Source organism: Pollachius pollachius (assembly GCF_949987615.1).
Source record: "Pollachius pollachius genome assembly, chromosome: 1".
NCBI lineage: Eukaryota > Metazoa > Chordata > Actinopteri > Gadiformes > Gadidae > Pollachius > Pollachius pollachius.
In genome coordinates this window covers 32,692,701-32,714,633 of record NC_136934.1, presented here as the reverse complement: position 1 = coordinate 32,714,633, position 21,933 = coordinate 32,692,701, and the positions used below count along the sequence as shown (strand labels likewise).

At 48.6% G+C, this 21,933-nt stretch overlaps 2 protein-coding genes across 2 annotated transcripts; one reads left to right on the top strand and one right to left on the bottom strand.

Annotated features, from left to right (window-relative positions):
• Positions 1–1,518: 1,518 nt before the first annotated feature.
• tpi1b (triosephosphate isomerase 1b) lies at positions 1,519–7,087 on the top strand. The gene is made up of 7 exons (XM_079743270.1): positions 1,519–1,731; positions 3,077–3,200; positions 3,301–3,385; positions 3,849–3,981; positions 5,804–5,889; positions 6,081–6,168; positions 6,398–7,087. Exons 1-7 carry the CDS (start codon positions 1,623–1,625, stop codon positions 6,514–6,516), a joined length of 744 nt encoding a protein of 247 aa, XP_079599396.1. The 5' UTR covers positions 1,519–1,622; the 3' UTR covers positions 6,517–7,087.
• A 3,939-nt stretch (positions 7,088–11,026) lies between these two features.
• Positions 11,027–20,479, bottom strand: atn1 (atrophin 1; the record flags this gene model as incomplete). Its single annotated transcript, XM_079751005.1, has 12 exons — positions 11,027–11,817; positions 12,080–12,260; positions 12,439–12,606; positions 12,830–13,127; positions 13,179–14,495; positions 14,823–15,039; positions 15,315–16,779; positions 16,873–17,244; positions 17,293–18,580; positions 18,893–19,012; positions 19,632–19,733; positions 20,453–20,479. 12 exons carry the CDS (start codon positions 20,477–20,479, stop codon positions 11,784–11,786), a joined length of 5,589 nt encoding a protein of 1,862 aa, XP_079607131.1. The 3' UTR covers positions 11,027–11,783.
• Between the last annotated feature and the right edge of the window lie 1,454 nt (positions 20,480–21,933).

Here is a 21,933-nt window from a genome sequence, read left to right as displayed (position 1 = left end):
CAGCGCCCCCGTGTGGCGACATGGATCCAGCGCATTACCCGGCACCGCCAGGAAATGAGAAAATGTATATGAACGCAAATTTACAATAAATATATTGCAGTTTGCAGTTGTTAATTTGATGAAACATAATTTCCTCCGTTTTTATTTTTGGTTGCACAAAATATGGTCATTTCCGATAATGCGTTGCACTCCCGGGTTATTGCCCTTTTAGCACCCCTATAACAATATGTCCGAGGCTCATACACAAACAAGACCTATATAAGAATACGTTTCCGAATGAGAAATACTTTTATTGACAGGTAAATTAGACAAGTATGTCAAGTATGTGGGAGGAATGAGGGCAGTTTCAGTAGTCAATTATCCTTTCAGGACCTAAATATTTCGAAAGACTTTGATTTACAATGACAATAGCATCGCTAAAGCCCCAACCATAGTAATATAGCCCCGCCTGGCCTCAATACTACGTGTCAAACCAGGGGTTCCCAAACTTTTTCACCTCGAGACCCAAAGAGAATTTAGTGTCTTTGGGTGTCAATAAGCAAACTATAAACTAAAAAAACTACTGATAAAACACAACAAAACATGCATTTAAAATGTATATGATATGTTTTAATGTCATTAAAAAGAGTACATCCAGCAATGTGCTGAGTGTAATGGTACGTTTCTCACCACTTTATTACGAACTTGCCCTGCGACCCTGAAAACTGAGTTGTAAACAATGGCTACACTCACTAAGTCAACTGGAGGGTTAGGTGTGCGGTCCAGTACATTTAGTTCAAAGGACAGAAACATAATCCCAGCATTACCACACTTAAACAATAAGAGAGTAGTAACACTTTATATAATATATATACACACTAATATAGTACAACTAAGATTTGTATATATATTTTTTTTATTACACAAATAAGGGGACTTCTCTTTAAAAGAAGTCTGCTTGAAAAATATTAAAGAGCTATTTCCTGACTATAGTAAAAGTCTGTGGGTAAAACTATATTCTGTATACGAAATACACTTACGGTGTTACTATATTTGATCCATTTCAGGATATATTTTCAGGTAAATATGATACCAGATTATATAGTCAATGCACAATTTCAACAAATGTACAATGGCTAATAGTTGCATAACATATTAAGTTAAAACTGAATTGCGCGAATTGCATGCTGGTTATTCAAATGATACTGCTCTCCTCCCAATCAGCCTCACAGAAAACCGGAAGGCGTAGTCTTCACAGCCAACCAGAAACGGTGAATCCGCAGGTTTCACTCTGGTGGCTCGGTGCTACTCTACTTCTTCTCTGTGCTCCCCGCCTTTCAGAATTAAAAAAATATGCACCCGCAAATGTTATTTACTTTAGATGTGGTTAGTGTCTTCAAACGTCAACCTGAACCCTCCAAATAGCGTTTTGTTTTTTCCCCTGCACCGTCAGAGCCCGGCGTGTCCCAGTGAACCAATGGAGAACTATGGGAGCAGACGAGAGGAGGGGTTTAGTGATGCGGGTTAATAAATGCAGTGCGTCGCTCTCACCCTCCCGCTGTCTCATTGCTTCTGGTTGTAGGTACATCCTGGTGACCCCTTTAACTTCGTTCTAAGTCTAACCGACCCCAAACACCGCAAACATGAGCAGGAAATTCTTCGTCGGGGGAAACTGGAAGATGAACGGCGACAAGAAGAGCCTGGGGGAGCTCATCCAGACCCTTAACACAGCCAAGCTGGACGCCAATGTTGGTATGTGTGTCTGTGACGCTCGCTAATCGAGCTTCCATTTGATCCACTTCCCACCAGCACTCTTCCATCACGCAATCATAGTCAGGCCGATGTATCGTTTACGATTGTATACCATTCCTCGGTCACCTTATAATCATGTTTATTTGTATTTTGCACAAAGTTGGATGTTTTCAAAAAGGGAAGTTGTCGATTATGTTTATTCATTGAATAATATAGTATTGTTATCAAAAATGCAATAGTAGAGACGGACATACTCGTTAGTATCTTTCTATTATTATTATTCTAATTCTTGATTGTGTTCATGTCATTTCGATTATGCAGTATATTGACACAACTGGGTTTATCGTTTTCTATTCTTGTCGGTGGGCGTGCGTTTTGGTCTGCACGTAGACCATGAAGCAACCAACAGTCTGCATTAGCTGATGGCGATTGTCAATTGACATTCAAAACTAAAATACTAGCGGAAAAGGCGATCATTATTGTGTTTAATGTATGACAGTGGGAGTGACAGAGGACAAAAAAGGTCACCGGGATTTATCATATTTCCGGTCCGCTCTGCGTTATGAAATGATAGCTATAAATACTATATTTATTGGTACACAACGTAAACCATTATATATAAAAACCTGCATTGTGTTAAGAGCATACAATGCAGTATGTACGGCACAACATCCTTGGACCTTGTTCTATTACACTATCCGCCCCATACAAGTGCCCCGCAGTTTGTGGCCTCATGACGTCGCCCATACGCGTACTGTAGCTTTCCTCACCACCATCTCTCCATTGATTTTAAAACTCAGTTTGGTCTATTTCACAATCTGGCAGGGTTTGCTCTGTGCATGACTTTAAAGTTCATCCTGTAGTCGACCTTTGAACTTTGTGCTCTGCCTTTTGCGTGACCGCTTCAGTATGCGGGTCGTGCAAGAGACCTTTAAAGGGTGAACTTAGACCTTCCGTAACTCTGAGAATATGACCATATGACCTTTACTTGGCCCATATTTTGGATGTTTAATATAGAACTGTATGTTTCTTCAAGATATGGTTACCTCTTGAATTTCACTATCTCATTCTACTTGAACTTTGTAGAATATACAGTACTGACTGATATGGCTGTCTTTCTTTGCTTGAGCCACTACCCCTCGCTTGTGTCAGTGTGTGTGCCTGTGTGTCTGTGTCTGTGTCAAATACTTTGTGTGGTTCTTCATTCTTTCGATTGCTGTACATAGCAACTTTGTTGCTGAGCCCAATTAGAATTATTGGTAATGGGCACAACCCTTCTTTAAACACCATATTAAATACCATCATGCATCCTCAAGGACTGTCTTCTTGCCCTTTGAACTTCTAGAGGTTGTGTGCGGATCCCCAGCCATCTACCTGGATTTTGTCAGATCCAAGATGGACGCCAAGCTTGGTGTGGCTGCTCAGAACTGCTACAAAGTGGCCAAGGGTGCCTTCACTGGGGAGATTAGGTATGGTCCACGAATCTTAAGATAACGACCCCTCTCCATCTTTATGCAAATCAAACATTAAGTGTTGATGGAGGTCGTGTGTGTTTTATTGCATCTACAGCCCTGCGATGATCAAGGATGTTGGAGTGAACTGGGTGATCCTGGGACACTCTGAGAGACGTCACGTGTTCGGAGAGAGCGATGAGGTACCTCTTCGTGATCTTTTCTTATCAAGTCTTATTACCGTTCCGGTTTTTCAATGACTTCTCCAGCAGTACATCTATTACACTGTTACTGCCCCTTACATTTCTGAAGCACAACTGATTAAAGTCATCAAATGTGAAAAACTTTGGTGAAATGCCAGTTGCGAAAAATGATAAGATATGATTGTCTGTTGCTCTCAATCTAGAAGTGTTGAAAAGCACATCTACGCAACGTGAGTTTTTACTCAAAGTGTATTTGCTCACTTTGTTTAACAATTTATCATTATTTAGTTATATTATCTGAAAACCCAGATTTACTTTGGTTGATTTTCACGGAAAGGCAGATAGGAACCTTGGCTGAAGGCGTCTTTATCACACGTTTTTCAAAATGTGTTGTATTGCAATATTGACTGTTAATGCTCTAGATTACACGCTTACATCCAAGTTTACCTCCGTTTTGCGACAGCTCATTGGCCAGAAGACGGCTCACGCTCTGGAGAACGGCCTGGGTGTGATTGCCTGCATCGGGGAGAAGCTGGACGAGAGGGAGGCTGGCATCACAGAGAAGGTTGTGTTTGCTCAGACCAAAGTCATCGCAGGTACTTCTGCCTTCCATATCAATATCTCTCATGAAACACACCTGCAAACTTGTCGCTTTTCGGCGACAATTGCCGTTCTCTTGGTCAATTGGGTCATTCACATGAATCGCGTAGAATTTTTAGAGTTTTTTTAAGGGGGAGGGGGCGGTGCGGGGAAGGCTGTCCTTCATATGGAACATTATTGGATAATTGTTATAATTGACATTTCTCTGGGCCAATCGGAATCTCAGCACTTGCTTCAGAATCTTGAAGCACACAGCGCCAACTGAGCTCGCCTTTGGATGAGACGCCTGGCTACCGTGCGAGTCTGATGGAAACTCTTAACGTCAATTTGAAGTAGGGGTGTAGGCCTACGGTATGGATTTTGACGTTACCGGAAGACCGGTGTGACCGGTAGACAGTGTTGTGTGTAAAGTAACGCGTTAATACAGTTACCTAACTACTTTTTCATGTAAAAAGTAAAGTTACGCGCAACTACTGAAAATATGGTAACGAAACATAGTTCCTTTTTTAATTCGGCGCCACGTGACTTTTCCAGGGGACAGATTTGACAGCGATACTGCCTTCTCAGGCAGTATGCTATTGCGCAAGCAGGCAGGCGCGCAGCAAATGCTCCTGCGTGCTTGCGTAATAGTCTCATTCCACACAGTACGAGACAGACGCTGGTAGCGTGAAGCTGTCTCTGCAATCAGACATTGCTTCCGCAGGCATTTTGAAAGCCAGTCCTTACGACAAAATGCCAGCAGTGGCACGAGATAACAAACGCTGTCACTGTATACCTGTGTAAGGACATGGTTCCCTTTCAAAATGTTGATAGAAAGGGCTTTAAAGAGATGGTCAAAACACTTGATCCCAGGTACGCGTTACCTGCCCGCAAACACTTCAGCCAAATTGAGATGCCACGGCAAGATCCGCAAGCAAGTGGAGAAACAAACCCATACTATTATACATCAGTGTTTTTCAGAGATGAAAGTAACTAACTTTTTTATGCAGTTTTGCTGCCTTACCAGTATTTTACCCCTTCAAAGGCATTTATATCGAAATTAGAAGATAAAATTAACATACCGTGATACCGTTACCGTCTATGCCTCAAATCATACCGTGATATACATTTTAGTCCATACCGTACAGCCCTAATTTGAAGGAACTATCTTATGTTATATTCGATATAAGTCAAGCTTTTTGGAGCAAAAACAACAGCTAATTGTTTGCTTGATTCAACTAGCGTTAGCTACCGCTTTTTCGATGTGATATAATTTACAATAATATTGTATTTTTAGGACCGAGTCAACGCCGGGTACTGCACCCCCACACACACAAACACACACACACACACACACACACACACACACACACACTGTCACCTTTTTTACTCTGAGGAGTTTGCAGGTCTGATGAAAATCTACTTGGAATGAGGATAAAATTGTGTGTTATTGTTGTAATAAGCGTAATATTAGAGAGAGAGAGAGAGAGAGAGAGAGAGACCCAACCTAACCTCTCTGCTCCCTCCCTACTTTCTCTGCACTACATTTTACACACCTGTGATTGACAGGCAAGATTAATTTCCCAAACCAATCAGGAAAGGGATGCCCTGAATGGTCAGAAAAGAGCCTGGAGCCATCTCAAATCTAAATTGGAAACGGAGGCAGGCACAGTCAACTCGAAACAGAACAGACTCAAAACATTTCAATCTCTTAAAGCGATGGCTGTGCCAGTTTTACAAATTACAATAGATTTTAAATCTTGCCTACAGTGCCCTTAAGAAATGTATCAAGTACCTTATTAAAATATCCTTTTTGATTTGTAATTGTCTTTTTTCTAGACAATGTCAAGGACTGGAGCAAGGTTGTGCTCGCCTATGAGCCCGTGTGGGCCATCGGAACCGGCAAGACCGCCTCCCCTGCACAGGTACAGGTCCAATGGACCAGTTAAACCAGACCTGTAGCTCTCCATTATCCATCATTCTCTCATCCTCTCTCTCTCTCTCTCTCTCTCTCTCTCTCTCTCTCTCTCTCTCTCTCTCTCTCTCTCTCTCTCTCTCTCTCTCTCTCTCTCTCTCTGCTGTCTCTCTCTGCTGTCTGTATCTCGCTGCCCCTCAGGCCCAGGAGGTCCATGACAAACTGAGGGCGTGGATGAAGACCAACGTGTCGGAAGCCGTGGCTAACTCTGTCAGGATCATCTATGGAGGTGAGCATCCCATGCATTGAATCAAGTTTAGTTTGTTTTACTGGAGAGAATATTTCTGTTTTGAAATTTCCCATTACAATTTATTTGACTAGAGACTTCATTGCTTTGAATGGCCAGTACAAAGGAATTATTGCTCCTGAATCCTTAAATAAAATTGTATAGGAAACTGTTACCGGTTCACTCACTGTGCCGTCTCCATAATGACTTTGTAATATTTCTTCAACCTCAGGCTCCGTGACTGGCAGCACCTGCAAGGAGCTGGCCTCCCAGAAGGACGTTGATGGCTTCCTCGTTGGCGGAGCTTCCCTTAAGGCCGAGTTTGTTGAGATCATCAACGCCAACATCTAAACTTCCATACACGGCATCGGCGGTTTGACCAACTCCAGACGAGAGGCCAATTCCATTCAGAATAACCATGTTTCAGTCCCTTTTCACTTAACCTCAGCACTTAAAACCACCTTCTCCTCACCCTTTATACTAAGTGTTTGTGATGTCATTCCCGCTGTTCCAGTTTTGGTTTAGGTATTTTGTTGTTAATATAAGGGGCAGTTGGAAACATGCACTGTAATGCACTGGAGAAAACCATTGGTTTGGTCTACTGAAAGTGCACTTGTGCATGATAAATACCAGGCTCAGGCAATAGGTTTGCACCCAAAAATTAGACCTTAATGCAAAACGTCAATTATGCTACTTGAAAAGTTTACGGACTTGGTGACAGTGTCAGAGCTGTTGTCAACCTGATTTGATTTGATTGTGATGTTCTATGTGTTTTCGTCTCTTCTCGTATACATTAAATGTCCCCCTCCCGTATGGGATGTGTGGCCAAGAGGGAGATTCCCCATCATGTCAATCATATTGTATTACGGCCCTTGATGTAGAAGGGGAAGACTGAGAACATTGTAATAAACAGTTGAGAGACTTTTCGTGGGTCATGTTTGGTTCTTATTACATTTATTTGCCAATGATAACATTTTATATTTTTTATATACATCACATTGTGTGTCCTCTAGAAAAAGTACTATCATCAAAGTCAAAGTATACTTTATTATCCTAGAGAAATATGTTTGGTCAAAGTGCAGCACATTTATGACACATAGGCATGCGAGTAGGTACCCCTCCACACACAAACACACACACACACACACACCATCCCATTTAGATCCTATTCCTTTAAATAATGGCCAATGGGGCTTCTGTATTTTGCATTTTGCGTCTTGCTAGCACTAATTGAGGGTGCTCATTGAGTGTAAATGGCGTAAGAGTGGATTACACATGCTGGGGCCTGTGAAGACAATGCCATGCAGTGCAACCGTTATAGGCCTGCTATATTTATCCAGGGCCTGAACACTGAGGAGGATCCTATGACACCAGACATGGCAGGGACCCATATCACAGGAGAGGGACTAATCCTTTTACCCTTCAAACACATTACAAATATAAAAAAGATTATACAGCCATTCCTAATAAAGGCATTTCAGTTGTGCATTGTCAAAATATGATAGCTTCCACATGAGTTACTTAATGCCTATATGTGGGTAATAACCACACAAATATAAGTTGACAGAACCTATTGAATTAGTCAGAGTTGTCAGATCTTTTATAGTTTTGCAAATGCATTGAATGATGCCACCAGACAGTCAAGGAAAATTTAAAAAGACCACTAGCAAATCAAGATTGTTCCTTGCCAGATTATGTTATGTCTATTCGGTGTGTTTCTGTGACAATTATACCTGGCTGTATTGTAGTCAATTGGACTCATCATTTATCTCGACTTCAAAATCGAATTGTTAATATGGAATACTTCATTATAAGACGATATAATTCTAAAATACCCGAGTTTCTATTTACTATTTTCCAACAACTACAGCTTGACATCTACACCCCATTCCAGTAGGTGGCGGTAGTGCAACACGTCGCGTTGTGGTCGCTTTGCGTGGCATTCTCACGTCCGTGTTTACAAGTGAAGCGTGACGTTCATAGGAGTCGCAAGAATACGTCGCGGAGCACCGCCGAAAGCAATTTATCTTCGGCAAAAGAAAAATACCATGATGCAGTCGCTTCGGGTATTTCTCAATGCGAGACTGACTGCGGCAGCTGAGGAAATATTCGGGGCTGTTGAAAAAACTATATCTGATTACAAGGAAGAGATCTGCCGTTCCAAAGACCTAGAGATCAGTCGGCTGCGGATGCAAATCAAGATCCTGAAGTCAGGTCGGTTTGAATCGATCCAGTGCGCTGTTGTTTTTGTGGTTTTCTTCCACAAATATCACATGCACATGTATTTTACTATTATTGTTAGGTATACTTCTTTATACTGTCGCGTGCGTGTGTATTACAGTGTTGCCTATGTGTGTCATTTGATGTAAGCAAACCCGATCCTTTGTCTCTCCTTCAGTCCCTCGGACGGAGAGGTGCTCCGTCACACAGCCACTGCACACCCATCAGCAGCCGCACCATCAATCAATCCCCCCTGTCCCTGCAGTGGAGGCCTCCGAGACGCCGCACTGCGAGACGGATGAGGGCAGCAGTATGGAGCAGGAGCAGCCGGAGCCTTCGCTGCGGGTCAAGAAGGAGCAGCAGAAGGCAACGCACAGAGAGTTCTGGATGAGCCCCGACGAGGAGCAGCTGGACGGGCTGGATTCGGACATCAAAGATTTTATCTCGTCCCCCTCCAGTCTGAAAAATAATCTGCAAGACGCCGCGTTGCCGTTCCACCCCTACCAAAACAACGGCGAGGAAAACAAAGACAGGCCGTATTGTTGTTCTGTGTGTGAAAAACGTTTCAGCAACTGCTCCCACCTGGCCGCGCACATCAGGACACACACCGGGGAGAGACCGTACAGATGTGATATATGTCGAAAAACCTTTATAACCACAAGCGCGCTGAACAGACACCAGACTATACACACCGAAGGGAAACACTTTATATGTAATTACTGTGGAAAGTCTTTCAAATGGATGGAGTCCCTTGGCAGGCACATGCGGTGTATACACAAGAGAGAAAATATGCCTGTATGAATGAGTGTATTGTCAAGACTGAGTACGCTTTTTAATGTGCACCGTGGAGTGGCCAAAGCTGTCCTGTGTAGGCCTATGTTTTAAATTAATTATTATAAGAGTGAAAAGTCCAACTGAACTCGCTGTGTTGCATTGGTTCACATGTCCTCTATTTGTCATGAATGTGCATGCTCATAGTTTCCAAAGTGTGACATTTTAAATAAATATACGTATACTTAAAGATATTGCACAACTGCAGATCATAATAATTGATATCCATTTATTTCTCCCCCAAAGAATTCCAGCCCTATTCTATTGCAGATATTCTACACATTAAAGTGTTACAGACAAGTAGGAACACGTGTATGGATTCCTTCAGTGTTTACACTGAATGCATCAAATGATGCGTTGGATTTGGCATCTTTGTAAATCCCAATAGGATGGGGAATGGACGCCATTTACTCCAGCAGAGGGCAGTCACTATATAAATGCAGCAGTTCATTCACATTTTCGTATTTAGGCAGCTTTCTATCTCCAATGTTTACCCCAAAGATATACCAATTCTAATTCAATAATGAATAATATATCAGTTTATCCATATGTGGTGTAATTTGATACCACATCCGGGTATCCATTCTGCAGTTGGCTGCATGTGCCACCGTTAAATAGACAGATCATTGGGTCTATTGTTGGTTATACGTCGACTTTTTCTCATGTACTGCAAGAAAGGCAAGCACTCACAGATCCCAATAACAATATTAACAATCTAGCTGCATTTTCAATGGATATAAACATGAAAACTTGTGAGAAATGTCACTGGGCAGTGATATAAAGCAGGGGCCAGAGCTAACACAAGTTATACCCCCATTTATCATCCATAACTCTGGCACTGTCCCCCTCACCCAGCAAATGACTGATGGACTGCTAAGAATATCTCCCAGATGTACTGTCACCAGAGGGTAAAATTAGATTTATCTCGCTACTTTACATTATGTTGACACACTTATTCAAGGTGACTTTCAACAGCACGTCCTGACTAAAACCTGAACATGTCCTGTATAAAATATTATATGTAAGTTAATGGACACACACAGCATTGTTAAACCCCGATAGACATGAGTCTTGCTTGTATAATAAACCACAAACCAATTAAACAAATTAACAACACAGCTAATTAGCATTTAAATTGCCCTAATGACAGTTAGCTAATTGGCTAACGTTCTGAAGGCTCCGTGGCTGACAGATGAGGGCACAGGACCTGAGGATATATGATAATGACGGGTAATGAGAGCGCTGCAGCCAGACTGTGGCATGGCCCTTAAAAGTCCATGGTTAATCTCCACTTCAGGCCTGTATCTAGGCAGAAGGTGGAATGCACGGGCCACCGAGAGGACACACACACACATGCCCTCTCACGCACACAGACACAGACACACAGACACACACACACAGCCCTGAGCCCTCAACAGCATGTGTAAATCACACTCTTTCAACTCCTTCTCTCTCTATCCTTTCATTTCTCTTCTCTCTGCCTCCACCCCCCCACCACTACTTTTACAGTATGGTATGGAATGCTAGCTCTTTGGGACGGCTGGTGTGCATTGGAGCACCGCGGCTCGCTGGCGGTACGCTCTCCCCATCCCATGTGTCTCCCATTAGCCACACTCACCCAGAGAGGGAGGGGGAGTTTGGAAGAGAGGGGGGAGGGGGAGAAAAAGCAGGAATTTGATATGCTTTGTGCATGAGTGACTTGTATAAAACAAAGAGAAAGAAAGGGCAAGTCTGAATGTATGTGGAAGAGAAGGGTGTGTGGGGTTTGGGGTGGGGGGGTGGGTGAAGGATAAGAAGGAGGGGCAAAGTGTTTAGCAAAAAGATTATAATTTATTTTCACATTTTTTTGTCTTTGTTTGCATCTTGTTTCACAAGTTTAAGTTGGAAATTAAAAAAAAGAACTCAAAAATGACAGCCATACCATGAAAATGTAAAAAAATAATACAAATAATATTTTCATTTAATTATATAATTATCAACAAACGGACATCAATAATCATAATAACAATACAGTTGATCATAATAAACATAACAGAACACTAAAATCGCTGGTCTCATGCATATAGAATGCCCCTCGGATACAAAAGAGGGGATGAATACTAAAAATAGAGCCAAAAGTTCCACCAGTTTAGAATAAGTGCCTAGCTACATGCAATGACAGAAAAGAGACTCATGTACACATTCCTTCTGGCATAAGGTAATTTACACTTACTGTACGTCACTATTGCTGCCCCACCTAATATACTGTACAGAGCACAATGTAAAAACACAACTGGAGAGAAGGAGATACACTGGGAAGTGCTTTCGTGTGGCTCTTGGACATTTGACAGTTAAAACATTAAGTGTGTGCAACATTTTCCCTTCTCTCTCCTTCTCTCTCTCCCTCTCTTTTTACTCCATTACAATAATTCACTTTCCTTCAATAAATCCTTGTTCTGCAAAAGTCCAGGGGTATCTTTGTCATCTTCCCCTTTGTTTATCAGTGCCCATGTACTTCTGTGTCATTGTGTTCCAGACCATACTGTAGTGTTTTTTTCTCTGCAGTTCTCTCTCTGGTGCCCCTCCCCTCACAGGCTCTTGTCACTCTCTTTCTTCAGGTGACTGAAAGGTCAACAGAAATAACAAACACATCAAGGTCGAGCAGAGGTCAGAGGTCCAAGGCCTTCTGTCAGTCAACCCATCTTGATACTAAATGTTACAACTTTAACATCCTCCTCAAATGGGTTAAGCGGTTGTAACATGTTGATGAACACACACACACACACACACACACACACACACACACACACACACACACACACACACACACACACACACACACACACACACACACACACAGAAATCCAACTGGTTGCCCCTCTACCTGTAGTACTCCTCCTGGGTAAGAGAGTGGTGGTGGTGGTGATGGATCCACTGCTGCTCCAGGGCCAGTCTCTGAATCTGCAGCTCTGCGCTCTGGGCCTGCTGCATGGCCTGGAGCTGGTGGGCTGCGGACATCGGGCCGCTGAGAGAGGAGGGCTGGGGCAGGTCACGGAACGGAGCACCTGGCCCATCACAACGGCGTGGAGCAGAGACACAGACAGGGCAGGAGAGAAGGCAAGCAGACAGTGCAGGTTAATCATAATCATGGTGCCGTTAAAAAATTGGAACAATAATTGATGAACTAGTCCAATTCATGTTGGATCACTATAGATGTATGGTAGGAAGAAGTTAAACAAGTACATGGACGAGGAGCCTTCTCCTCACCGAACAGCTGCTGGCGGAGAACCTCGCTGTCAGTGAGGGGGTGGGCCAGGATGGGGGTGCCGAGCGTGGCACCGGGGTAGGGGAGACGTGCCAGCGGAGACCCCGATGCCAACGGGTCCATCAGGGGGTGAACCCCGCCCGCTGCTGGATGCCAGTGATGTAGAAGGAAAACACAGGAACATATTTAAAACTAGTGCGAGAAAACACACGCACATTTAGTCCAAGTGTCTCTGCTTATGGGCTGCGGTGTAACGTTAACACTCTGAGGCTATTCAAGTCAAATGTGGTGATGGGGTTTGTTCATGTGTGTACTCATGTAGTGCTGCGGCTCAAATAGAAAGACAGATTCGTTAGTAGCAGTGGGTACCTGTGTCTTGCTGGTGCAGGTGGAGGTGGGAGTGGATGTGTGAGTGCTGGTGATGATGTGGGGTCACGTTCAACATCTGAAGACGCCCTAGGTTCTCCCCTCCACCTCCTCCTCCTCCTCCTGCTGCTCCTCCTCCTCCTCCGCCTCCCCCCCCTGTTCCCCCTCCACTTCCGCCTCCGCCGCCGCCGCTACCTCCACTTCCTCCTCGCTCTCTTTCCCTTTCCCTTTCTCGATCTCTCTCCCGCTCTCGGTCTCGATCTCGGTCTCGATCTCTGTCTCGCTCTCTCTCTCGCTCTCTTTCTCGTTCTCGCTCTCGCTCTCTTTCTCGCTCTCGTTCTCTTTCTCGCTCTCTCTCGCCCGGGGCAGGCAAGCCCCCTCTTTCCCTATCCCTGTCCCTCTCTCTGTCCACGCTGCGGTCCCTCTCGCTGGAGGGGGGTGAGCGGGTGGTGGGGGCATAGGGCTCGGGGGCTGCTGACGGTGCAGGGGCCGGCGGGGGGTGGGAGGGCAGGGAGCTGGGGAAGGAGGTGTGAGGTGCTGGGTGGTGGAGGGAGGAGGCAGGGTTGGAGGAGGAGGCGGAGGAGATCGGTGCAGGGGGAGGGTTAGTCGGGGCTGGCGTGGTGGGCCCCCCCGGGGGTGGGGGTGCATTGTTGGGGGCAGAAGGCGGGTGAGAGGGCAGGGACGGAGGCATCAGGGAGGGGGTGGGGGGGTTGGAGTGGGCCTGAGGTGGGGGAGGGTGGGGGGCTCGGGTCATCTGGGCCATAGTTGGACTCTGGTGGTGGGGTGGGCCGGGCTGTGCCGAGGGAGGGGGGGTGCCGTAGAGGGACACCTCGTTGCCTCCCCCTCCGCCTCCCCCGAGGAGCAGGGAGTGGGCGTGGGCGTGGGCGTGGGCGTGGGCGTGGGCGTGGGCGTGCGAGTGGGAGTGGGCGAGGGCCAGAGCGGTCTGGTCAGACATGGAGCCCGGCTGGTACATCCTGTCCTCGCTCTTGAACTCGAACCCTTGCTTCATGCGGTCGCGGTGGGCCGCCACCGCGTGGGGGAAGCCCATCCCGCCCAACCCCGCCGCCCCCATCCCGCCGTGTCCCGGGCCGACCCCGGGGTGACCCTGGCCCTCCAGGCCGCCCCCGTACAGGAAGCCCAGGATGGCGGCCGCCGTGGCGGCGTCGGCGGGCATGTGGTGGGGGTGGGCCAGGGCGTGGTTCTGGAACTGGGGGAGGAAGAAGGAGGGATGGACGTGCGGGTGGCCGTGGTGAACGTGCGGGTGGTGGGCTTGAGCACGACTCGCTGCCCCCAGGGGGGACATGGCGTGGGGGCGAGCGTACTCACTCAGGGTTCTTAGTGCTGGGGTGTCAGGGCCCAGATAAGGACCCCCTAACCCCATGCCCAAGGCCCCCTGGGGGCTGCCGACCACCGCCGATCCCCCGCCCATGGATGGAAGGAGGAGGGAGTGGGGGATGGAGTGGGAGAGGGACTGGTGGAGGGGGTGCGAGGGGTGGAGGTGGGCGTGAGGGTGGGCGTGGTGATGCTGGGCGTGGGACATAGGGTGGGACTGGGTGACCGAAGAGGAGGCGGACGAGGACGAAGGGTCCAGTATCATGGAGGAGGAAGAGGGGAAGAAGAGGGAGGATCCCTGTCGGCCCGCAGCGCTGTTGTTGATGTCTTTCTGCTGCTGCTCGGCCAGAAACAGAGACAACAATACAGTCACATATCGGCACCATGTATCAATTATCATTTATGATCATTCATAAAATGATCAACACTTTTACTATTTATTCTCTTCAATGCTGAAGATCCTCTACTGTTATGTTGTTAAACTGCAAAGCATTGCTTTGTATAGAATGTATGTGGTACTAGTTATTATACAAATGGCTATTTCTGTGTATAATGTACAAAGATGGCAACATGTGAAATATAACAAAGGTCAAATAAATACGACACATGTTCAAGATTGGGCGTTGTAAGTGCTAAGGGATATTCCACACACCATGTGATATACCTGTAAGTGCCTCTCTAACTCTCTCTCCCGCTCCCGCTCTCTCTCTCGTTCCCTCTCTTTCTCCCTCAGGTCTCTCGCCCTCTGCTCCACCTCTCTGCGGGCCCTCTCGATCATGTCGTTCCTCTTCTTCCACAGCTTGGAGCCGTCGAGGGGGACGAAGAGGACGTCGCTGCGGGCGCAGGAGTTCCCACTGCCGCGGTCAAGGACTCGGTGGAACCTGGGAACGCCGGCCCCGCCACAACACACCTCCGTAATTAGTATAATTACTATCATCGTCCACGTTATCATGGCCCACCTGACTACACTTTACCATTATACAATAATTACCACCACGTGTGGTAGTGGATCAGGTGCAGACCCACACGCATACGTACACACACACACACACGTAATGTAATGCATTAATATTGTTTTTAAATATGCTTTAAAACGGTTCCCAATAGTAAAGCAAGAACAGAAGGACAAAATGTTGTGATCCTTATGTTGTTTTACCGTGCTGATTGGCTGGCGTGGATGGGGATGTCCACTTGCTTGGGCTCGGGGGAGGGGCTTCTCAGCACCGGAGGCGGGCTCATACTCTCCTCCCTCTCCTCGATGGGTTCCTCCTTGATGACGGGCGCGGGGAGCTGGCCCGTGGCGGCGTCGGTGTGCCCCTCCGCGGGATGGGAAGAGCTGGAGGTGGGGCCTGACGCCGTGCTGCTGCTGTTGTTGTTGCTGTTGCCCAGGTTGCTGAGCAACGGAGGACCCTTGGAAGCGTTTTGCGGCGAGAGCGACTGGGAGTTGGTGTTGCTGTTGTTCGGGGGCATGTTGCTGTTGCCGCCGGCCATGTTCCCCCCGGCGTTGCCGTTGGCGTGGTACGGCCCGCTGAAAGAAGGGTGGCTGTTCAGGGTGCCGTGGAAGGGGCGACAGCTGGGGGAGCAGGAGGGGGGCCCGCCCGGCCCCCCTGGCCCGGCCAGCGGCAGGTTGGACCCCGCAGAGGACCCGGGGGGGAACGGCGGGAAGCCCCCCATGGGGTTGGTGTTCGGGCTGGGCAGCGGCGACAGCGGCGTGGGCGGAGTCTGGTTGGAGGACTGGTAGTGTGCAGGGCGGGCGTTGGGCCCCAAGCCAGTCTGGAGGGGCTGAGCATGGGAGGGCTGAGGAGGGAGGGGGGGAGGGGGGGGAGGGTAGGGGGCGTTGGGAGGGTGACCGTGATGGCTGGAGGAGGAGGTGGAGGAGGAGGAGGACGGAGAGAGCGCAGGGGGTTGATTGGGGCCGCCCCTTTGGTAAAGGGCCGATTCGCGCAGGTTGGACTCCCTGTCTCGCTCTCTGTCCCGGGGCCCCGGCTGGTAGTGGGGGTGGGGTGGGTGGGGGTGGGAGTGCGGGCCCCTCTCCGGCCCCGAGTACTCTCGCCCAAGGTTGGGCGCTATCCCCGGGGAGCTGAGGTACTCTCTGTTGGGGCCCCCAGAGGTGGGCCCGCCTGCAGGGTAGTCCTTCCCCGGGGGGTAGTCTCTGTGGAAGTGCTCTCCCCCGCGGTCCGCCCCGATCTGGGCCTGGTCTAAGGTGGGGGGGTAGTCCCGGCCGGAGGGGTTGGAGGGGTGTGGGTGGGGCTGTGGGGGCATGGGGCCATGAGGGGGGTGGCTGGGGTTGGTCTGGGGGGACGCTGGCGGGTCCCGGTTCAGCATTGGGGCCACAGGGAGCCCCGCGGCGGAGCCCGGGGGGTTGCCCTGGGAAACAGAGTTGTTGTTTGGGTTGTTGTTGTTGTTGTTGCTGCCTCCCGCCTCTCTAGTCTGGCCTCCAAATTCACCCCAGCGGCCCCCTTCTTTCTCTCTGGGATGGCCCCCTCCGGCTCCGTTGGGGCCAAAGTCTCTATTCTGGTTCTGATTGGATGGAGGAAACTCCTTCCCCCCATCTCGGTCCCGCTCTCTGTCTCTGTCTCTGAAGGCTGGCCCAAAGTCCCTCCCCCCAGGGCCCATGTTGTCTCTCCCCCCAGGGCCCATGTTGTCTCTCCCCCCGGGGCCCATGTTGGGCCCGTCCCTCCCCCCAGGGCCCATGTTGTCTCTCCCCCCAGGGCCCATATTTTCCCTCCCTCCTGGGCCCATGTTGGGCCCGTCTCTTCCTCCGGGGCCCATGTTGTCTCTCCCTCCTGGGCCCATGTTGGGCCCGTCTCTCCCTCCGGGGCCCATGTTGTCTCTCCCTCCGGGGCCCATGTTGGGCCCTTCTCTTCCCCCGGGGCCCATGTTGGGCCCTTCTCTCCCTCCGGGGCCCATGTTGTCTCTCCCCCCGGGGCCCAGGTTGTCTCTCCCCCCGGGTCCCAGGTTGGGCAAGTCTCTCCCAGGACCTTGAAACTCCCGGTTCTGAGCCACCGACATGCTCCCAAACTCCCTGCCTGCGATGCCATTGGCCCCGCCCATTCCACCACAAGTGGTCGCGCAGTTGCCGCCCCCACCACCACCACCACCACCGCTACCACCACCACCTCCACCACCACCACCGCTGCTGCTGTTACCGCTGTTGCCTAGCGGAGCAGCAAACTCCCTGTTGATCTCTCTGCCCCCGCAATCGCCCCTCACTCCCCGCTCCCTCTCTCCTGCGGCCCCCCTCTCCCGGTCTCCTCCCCCACCGGCGTACCTGGGAAGGTACTCCCTGTGGGGGTGGGCGTGAGGGTGGGGGAGGTAGGAGGGATGGGAGGAGGAGTGGCGAGAGGACGGGGGGTTGTAAACAGAGGGGAGTTGCTGCTGCTGCACTGGGGGTTGGTGCTGCGGCTGGTGTGGGTGGTGGTTGCCAGGGTAACGGGCGTAGCCCCAGCTCCCCTGGCAACCGGTGGCCGTGCCACCCTGCCAGCTGGTGGAGCTGTAGTGGTGTGGGTGGGGGGAAGGCTGGGACTGGGGCTGGGGGCCCGTCTGTGGCAACAAAGATGGAGGATTAGTCTGGGCCTTGTCGCCCAGCTTGTCGGCCTTCTCCAGCTTCTCCCTCTCCACCTTCACCTCCACGGGCAGGTTCTGCGCCCCGCCCAGCTCCAGGGGCTTCAGGGCCGGCGGGGGTGGCAGGGGCTGGGGAAGCGTATGTGGAATGTTGGGGTTGCCGTGGGGATAGTCTCCCCCGGAGACGGCGGCCTTGTTCACACACTGCGCGTTGCCTTTGGAGTTCATGCGGCTGGGGCCGTGCGGAGCGTCGCCGGCCCCCGACCCGACGTACTCCACCTTGCACACCAGCTTGGAGTCCAGGGAGAAGTAGTTCTTCCTCCCGCCGCCGCCGCCGTCACCGCTGGCGTCCGATGAACCCCGGAGAGAGGGGGTCAGAGGGGAGGAGGAGCAAGGGGTGGACGGGGGTTTGAAGGAGGAGCCGTCCTCTGTTCTGCCCTCTCCATCCCTCTTTTCTCCGTCTCCGCAGGAATCCTCCCCTCTTCCCTCTCGGCTTGTTCTCCGCTCGTCTCCTGCTGACTTCCCCACTCCTCCCTCCTTTCCTTTCTCTCTCTCCCTCTCTCCTTGCTTTGGTGATTCTGGGCCATCCGAATCAGAGTCCAGGCTGCCCAGGGGGGAAGCGGAGAGACTCGGGGATGAGGAGCGATTGTCCTGATCTATGTCCCGCCCACTGCTCAAACTACTGCTGCTATTGGCCAGGCTCCCTACAACTGAACTCCTGCTGCCCTGGGATTGGCCGTCTTCGTTGTCGCTCTCTCGAGCTTGGCTGGCAACAGAGGTTGGAGGGGGGACCGTGGAAGGAGCAGAGCTGTCGGCCGTGCGTGTTGAGGTGGGGGGATTAGGGGTGGAGGCCGCATCCTGACAAGGAAGGATCATTTACAAGTAAGGTTAAACTATACCTGATCAATATAATTATAATAATAATTATATTGATAATATTATTAATGATTAAAAAACGTGTTTTATAAATATATATATGTATAATAAAAATACAATATATACTATTATATTATTCTGCATACATTTATAAAAATAACAAACAGATTTAATGTCTATATATTTATTCATAGATACATAATACATCACATGATATAATAATATTGTATATTAAATCGTATATAATTATATAATATATGTATATATTAGTATCTGTAGTGAAATTCAGCCAACCTGAACTTTCTGTCTTTTGGGTGGTGAGACCAGCTCCTCCCCCTCACTCTCTGATGAATCATGGCCTTGCGATCTGCGATCAAAGCGGTTTCCAGACAATTCCTCCACAGCGGCACGCTGCTACAAACCCACAGAAATTAAAATTATTTGAGATTATGTTTAATCTACACCATACCTACTCTTTATATACTGTACAGGTTTTGAGAATACAACAGAAAAGCGCAACACACAGAACAGACATTAAAATGTTGAAAGGATTCAAATGCAAAAAATATCACAGTTTTATAGTGACTGATGGTTGTTGAACAAACAGACACTTGAAACCATGGCAACAACTCATACAAGGACAACAGACATAAAAAAACACTCCAAAGTCATTGATATCAATGCCATATCATACAGATAACACACGCACAGACCCACATAGACAGACAGACAGACAGACACACACACAAACAGACGCATACAAAGACAAATACACACGGGCGACACACATACACACACACACACACACACACATGCACACAGACCAACACACACACACACACACACACACGTCACACACACACATGCACACAGACCAACATACAAACACACACTAACACATACACAGATAAACAGACACTCATACATGCACTAGAACATACACACAGACACACACAGACACACACACACACCAGACACACACACAAACTTTGTCGGAGAAAAGGGGGAAAATGAACAGAAACAATGCACCGACCGGCGGTCTGTCATTGCGTTCGGGGCGAGGTGGGCTGGCGTGCGGGCGCCGGCCCCTCCGCTCCTCACTGCCCCCCCGCCTGCGCCCACTACGCATGGGCATCTGAATACAGAGAGAGAGAGAGAGAGAGAGAGAGAGAGAGAGAGAGAGAGAGAGAGAGAGAGAGAGGACGGAGGGAGGGAGCGATAGAGACAGAAAGGGAGAGAGAGAGAGGGAGGGACGGAGAGAGAGAGTGAATAAGAGAGACAGAGAGAGAGAGGGACGGAGGGAGCGATAGAGTCAGAAATGGAGAGAGAGGGAGGGACGGAGAGAGAGAGAGTGAATGAGAAAGAGGGACGGAGAGAAAGAGAGCAAGACAAAAAGATATCAGATGAGATCTGGCAAAGGCAAAAAGTATTAAAAGGAAATACAAGACCGAGAACAAAAATACGACATAGAAAATAATTTAAAAAGGGAAATTAAGAGATCTCATAATAAGGGATATTAATTCCAAATGCTGGCCCGGAGAGACAGGTGATAATGTTTCAGGGAGCGAATCTTTTCATTACTTGTCAAAAGGGAGAGTGAATTTAATTTTGTAGTAGCTAAACAAAGTGAGGGATCGAAAATGAAGTAGGGAGAAATTAAAAGAAAAAAGGGAGAAAGATTGCCAATAAGGTGCAATCAGATTGGGGCAAAAAGGGACAAACGTGGCGAGTGCCCCTCTGGCACAGGGTTTGAGCAGAGCCAGCCCCTGAACATGTCTCCCCTCTCCCTAAGTGCCACTGTAAGGGGGGCTGGCACCCCCTCACAGGCCAAACACGGGGCCGCCCGCTTCTTACCGATTCCTTGTGTGTTCGGGTTTTCATCGCTCCTTCTCTATGAGGTCCATTTTACAACACATGCCATTGCTGGGAGTTAACAGGTGGAGGTGGTGGTGTAGGGTGCCTATTAGTGTGTAGACTGTGTATTAGAACCTATAAAACCTGTAAAAAACAGAAAGTACCCATCAACAAACAAGGAATGCCCAGGAATATGGCTTTACCAGAAACGCAGCTCAGCAAGCAAATTGAATACAAGGGTGTTTGCATGACGGGAAATATGAGCCCCCCGAGTTTACAACCATCACTGCATTGGTTTACACATAGAAAAAAACTCACCAGTAAAATCGAAATTTCTCCTGCTCAGCAGCATGCACTGTGCTCAACAGGAGCCAGGCAAAACAAGTCCCTCCTTTGCGGCCATGATAGCTATCTATCCCATAATAGGAGGCTAACCACCAAACTACAGTTACTGTGACCCACACAGCCCACTCTCTAGTAGTGGGCTGTAGCCATACAATAAATACACAAAACCACACACACAAATACAAGCACGTTGCACAGGAACCACAAGAGGGAATGAGGTGTTGTTAGAGAAGATCTGGGGGCCAGGGGATGCAGGGTGGGGGGGCTTGGCTGCTGTGGAAGACATTAGGAACCACCTTGGGACCATCACAGTAGCCACGCCCCCTTCCACCTTCACCACAACCCGAGTCCAACAGACATTGGGGCCATCCCAGCCCCAGCGGCGGGGTTGCGGCCAGCCGGTCCCACACAGAGCAGAGCGTTACCCTTCAGTCTCCCAGGAGGTGCCCTTGGTGTCGGCTATGCCCTGGCCGCTCACACCTGACCGCATCTTTCTAACCAACTGCACCTCAGCCATGTTGTTGAAAGAGCGGGGTTGTATGTACTCAGTATATATACAAAGGGGACATTTAATCCACCTACCCACGTAGCGTCCTGGACAGAAATGTATGCACTATGACAACACATGATTATTGAATGAGGTTAAAAATAGTGCACTTTACAGGGGATCGAATAAAAAAAGACATGGGGCCGAGTGGTCAACAAGGTAAATGTAGTAATGGTTCAGTAGGCGGGCAATAAATAGATATACACTGTTTATTGTATTTGTGGAGTGTGTGCATGTGATTCATAGCAGTAGACTCCAGTAAATCCTTTGACAACTCCACTACACATGGCCATGCATGAATTATTAGTGGATGCTGCAGCAGCAGCCATTTCTATCAATCATAATAGTGGAGCCTATCTCCTGTTCACACACCATGCCACCATGACTTTATTAAAGACATACTTATCCATTAGAACAATGACAAGGGTTATTTACATTTATATAGGCTTCAGTATGGGAACACTTTTGGAGAAGAGATTCCATACGCATATATTATTCACATTCAGATATCTTTATTGATCCCAGGGGGAAATTGCTGAAGTGGCTCTACCCTAACCTTAATTGGACTCTCCAGCAATTAATATCCGAA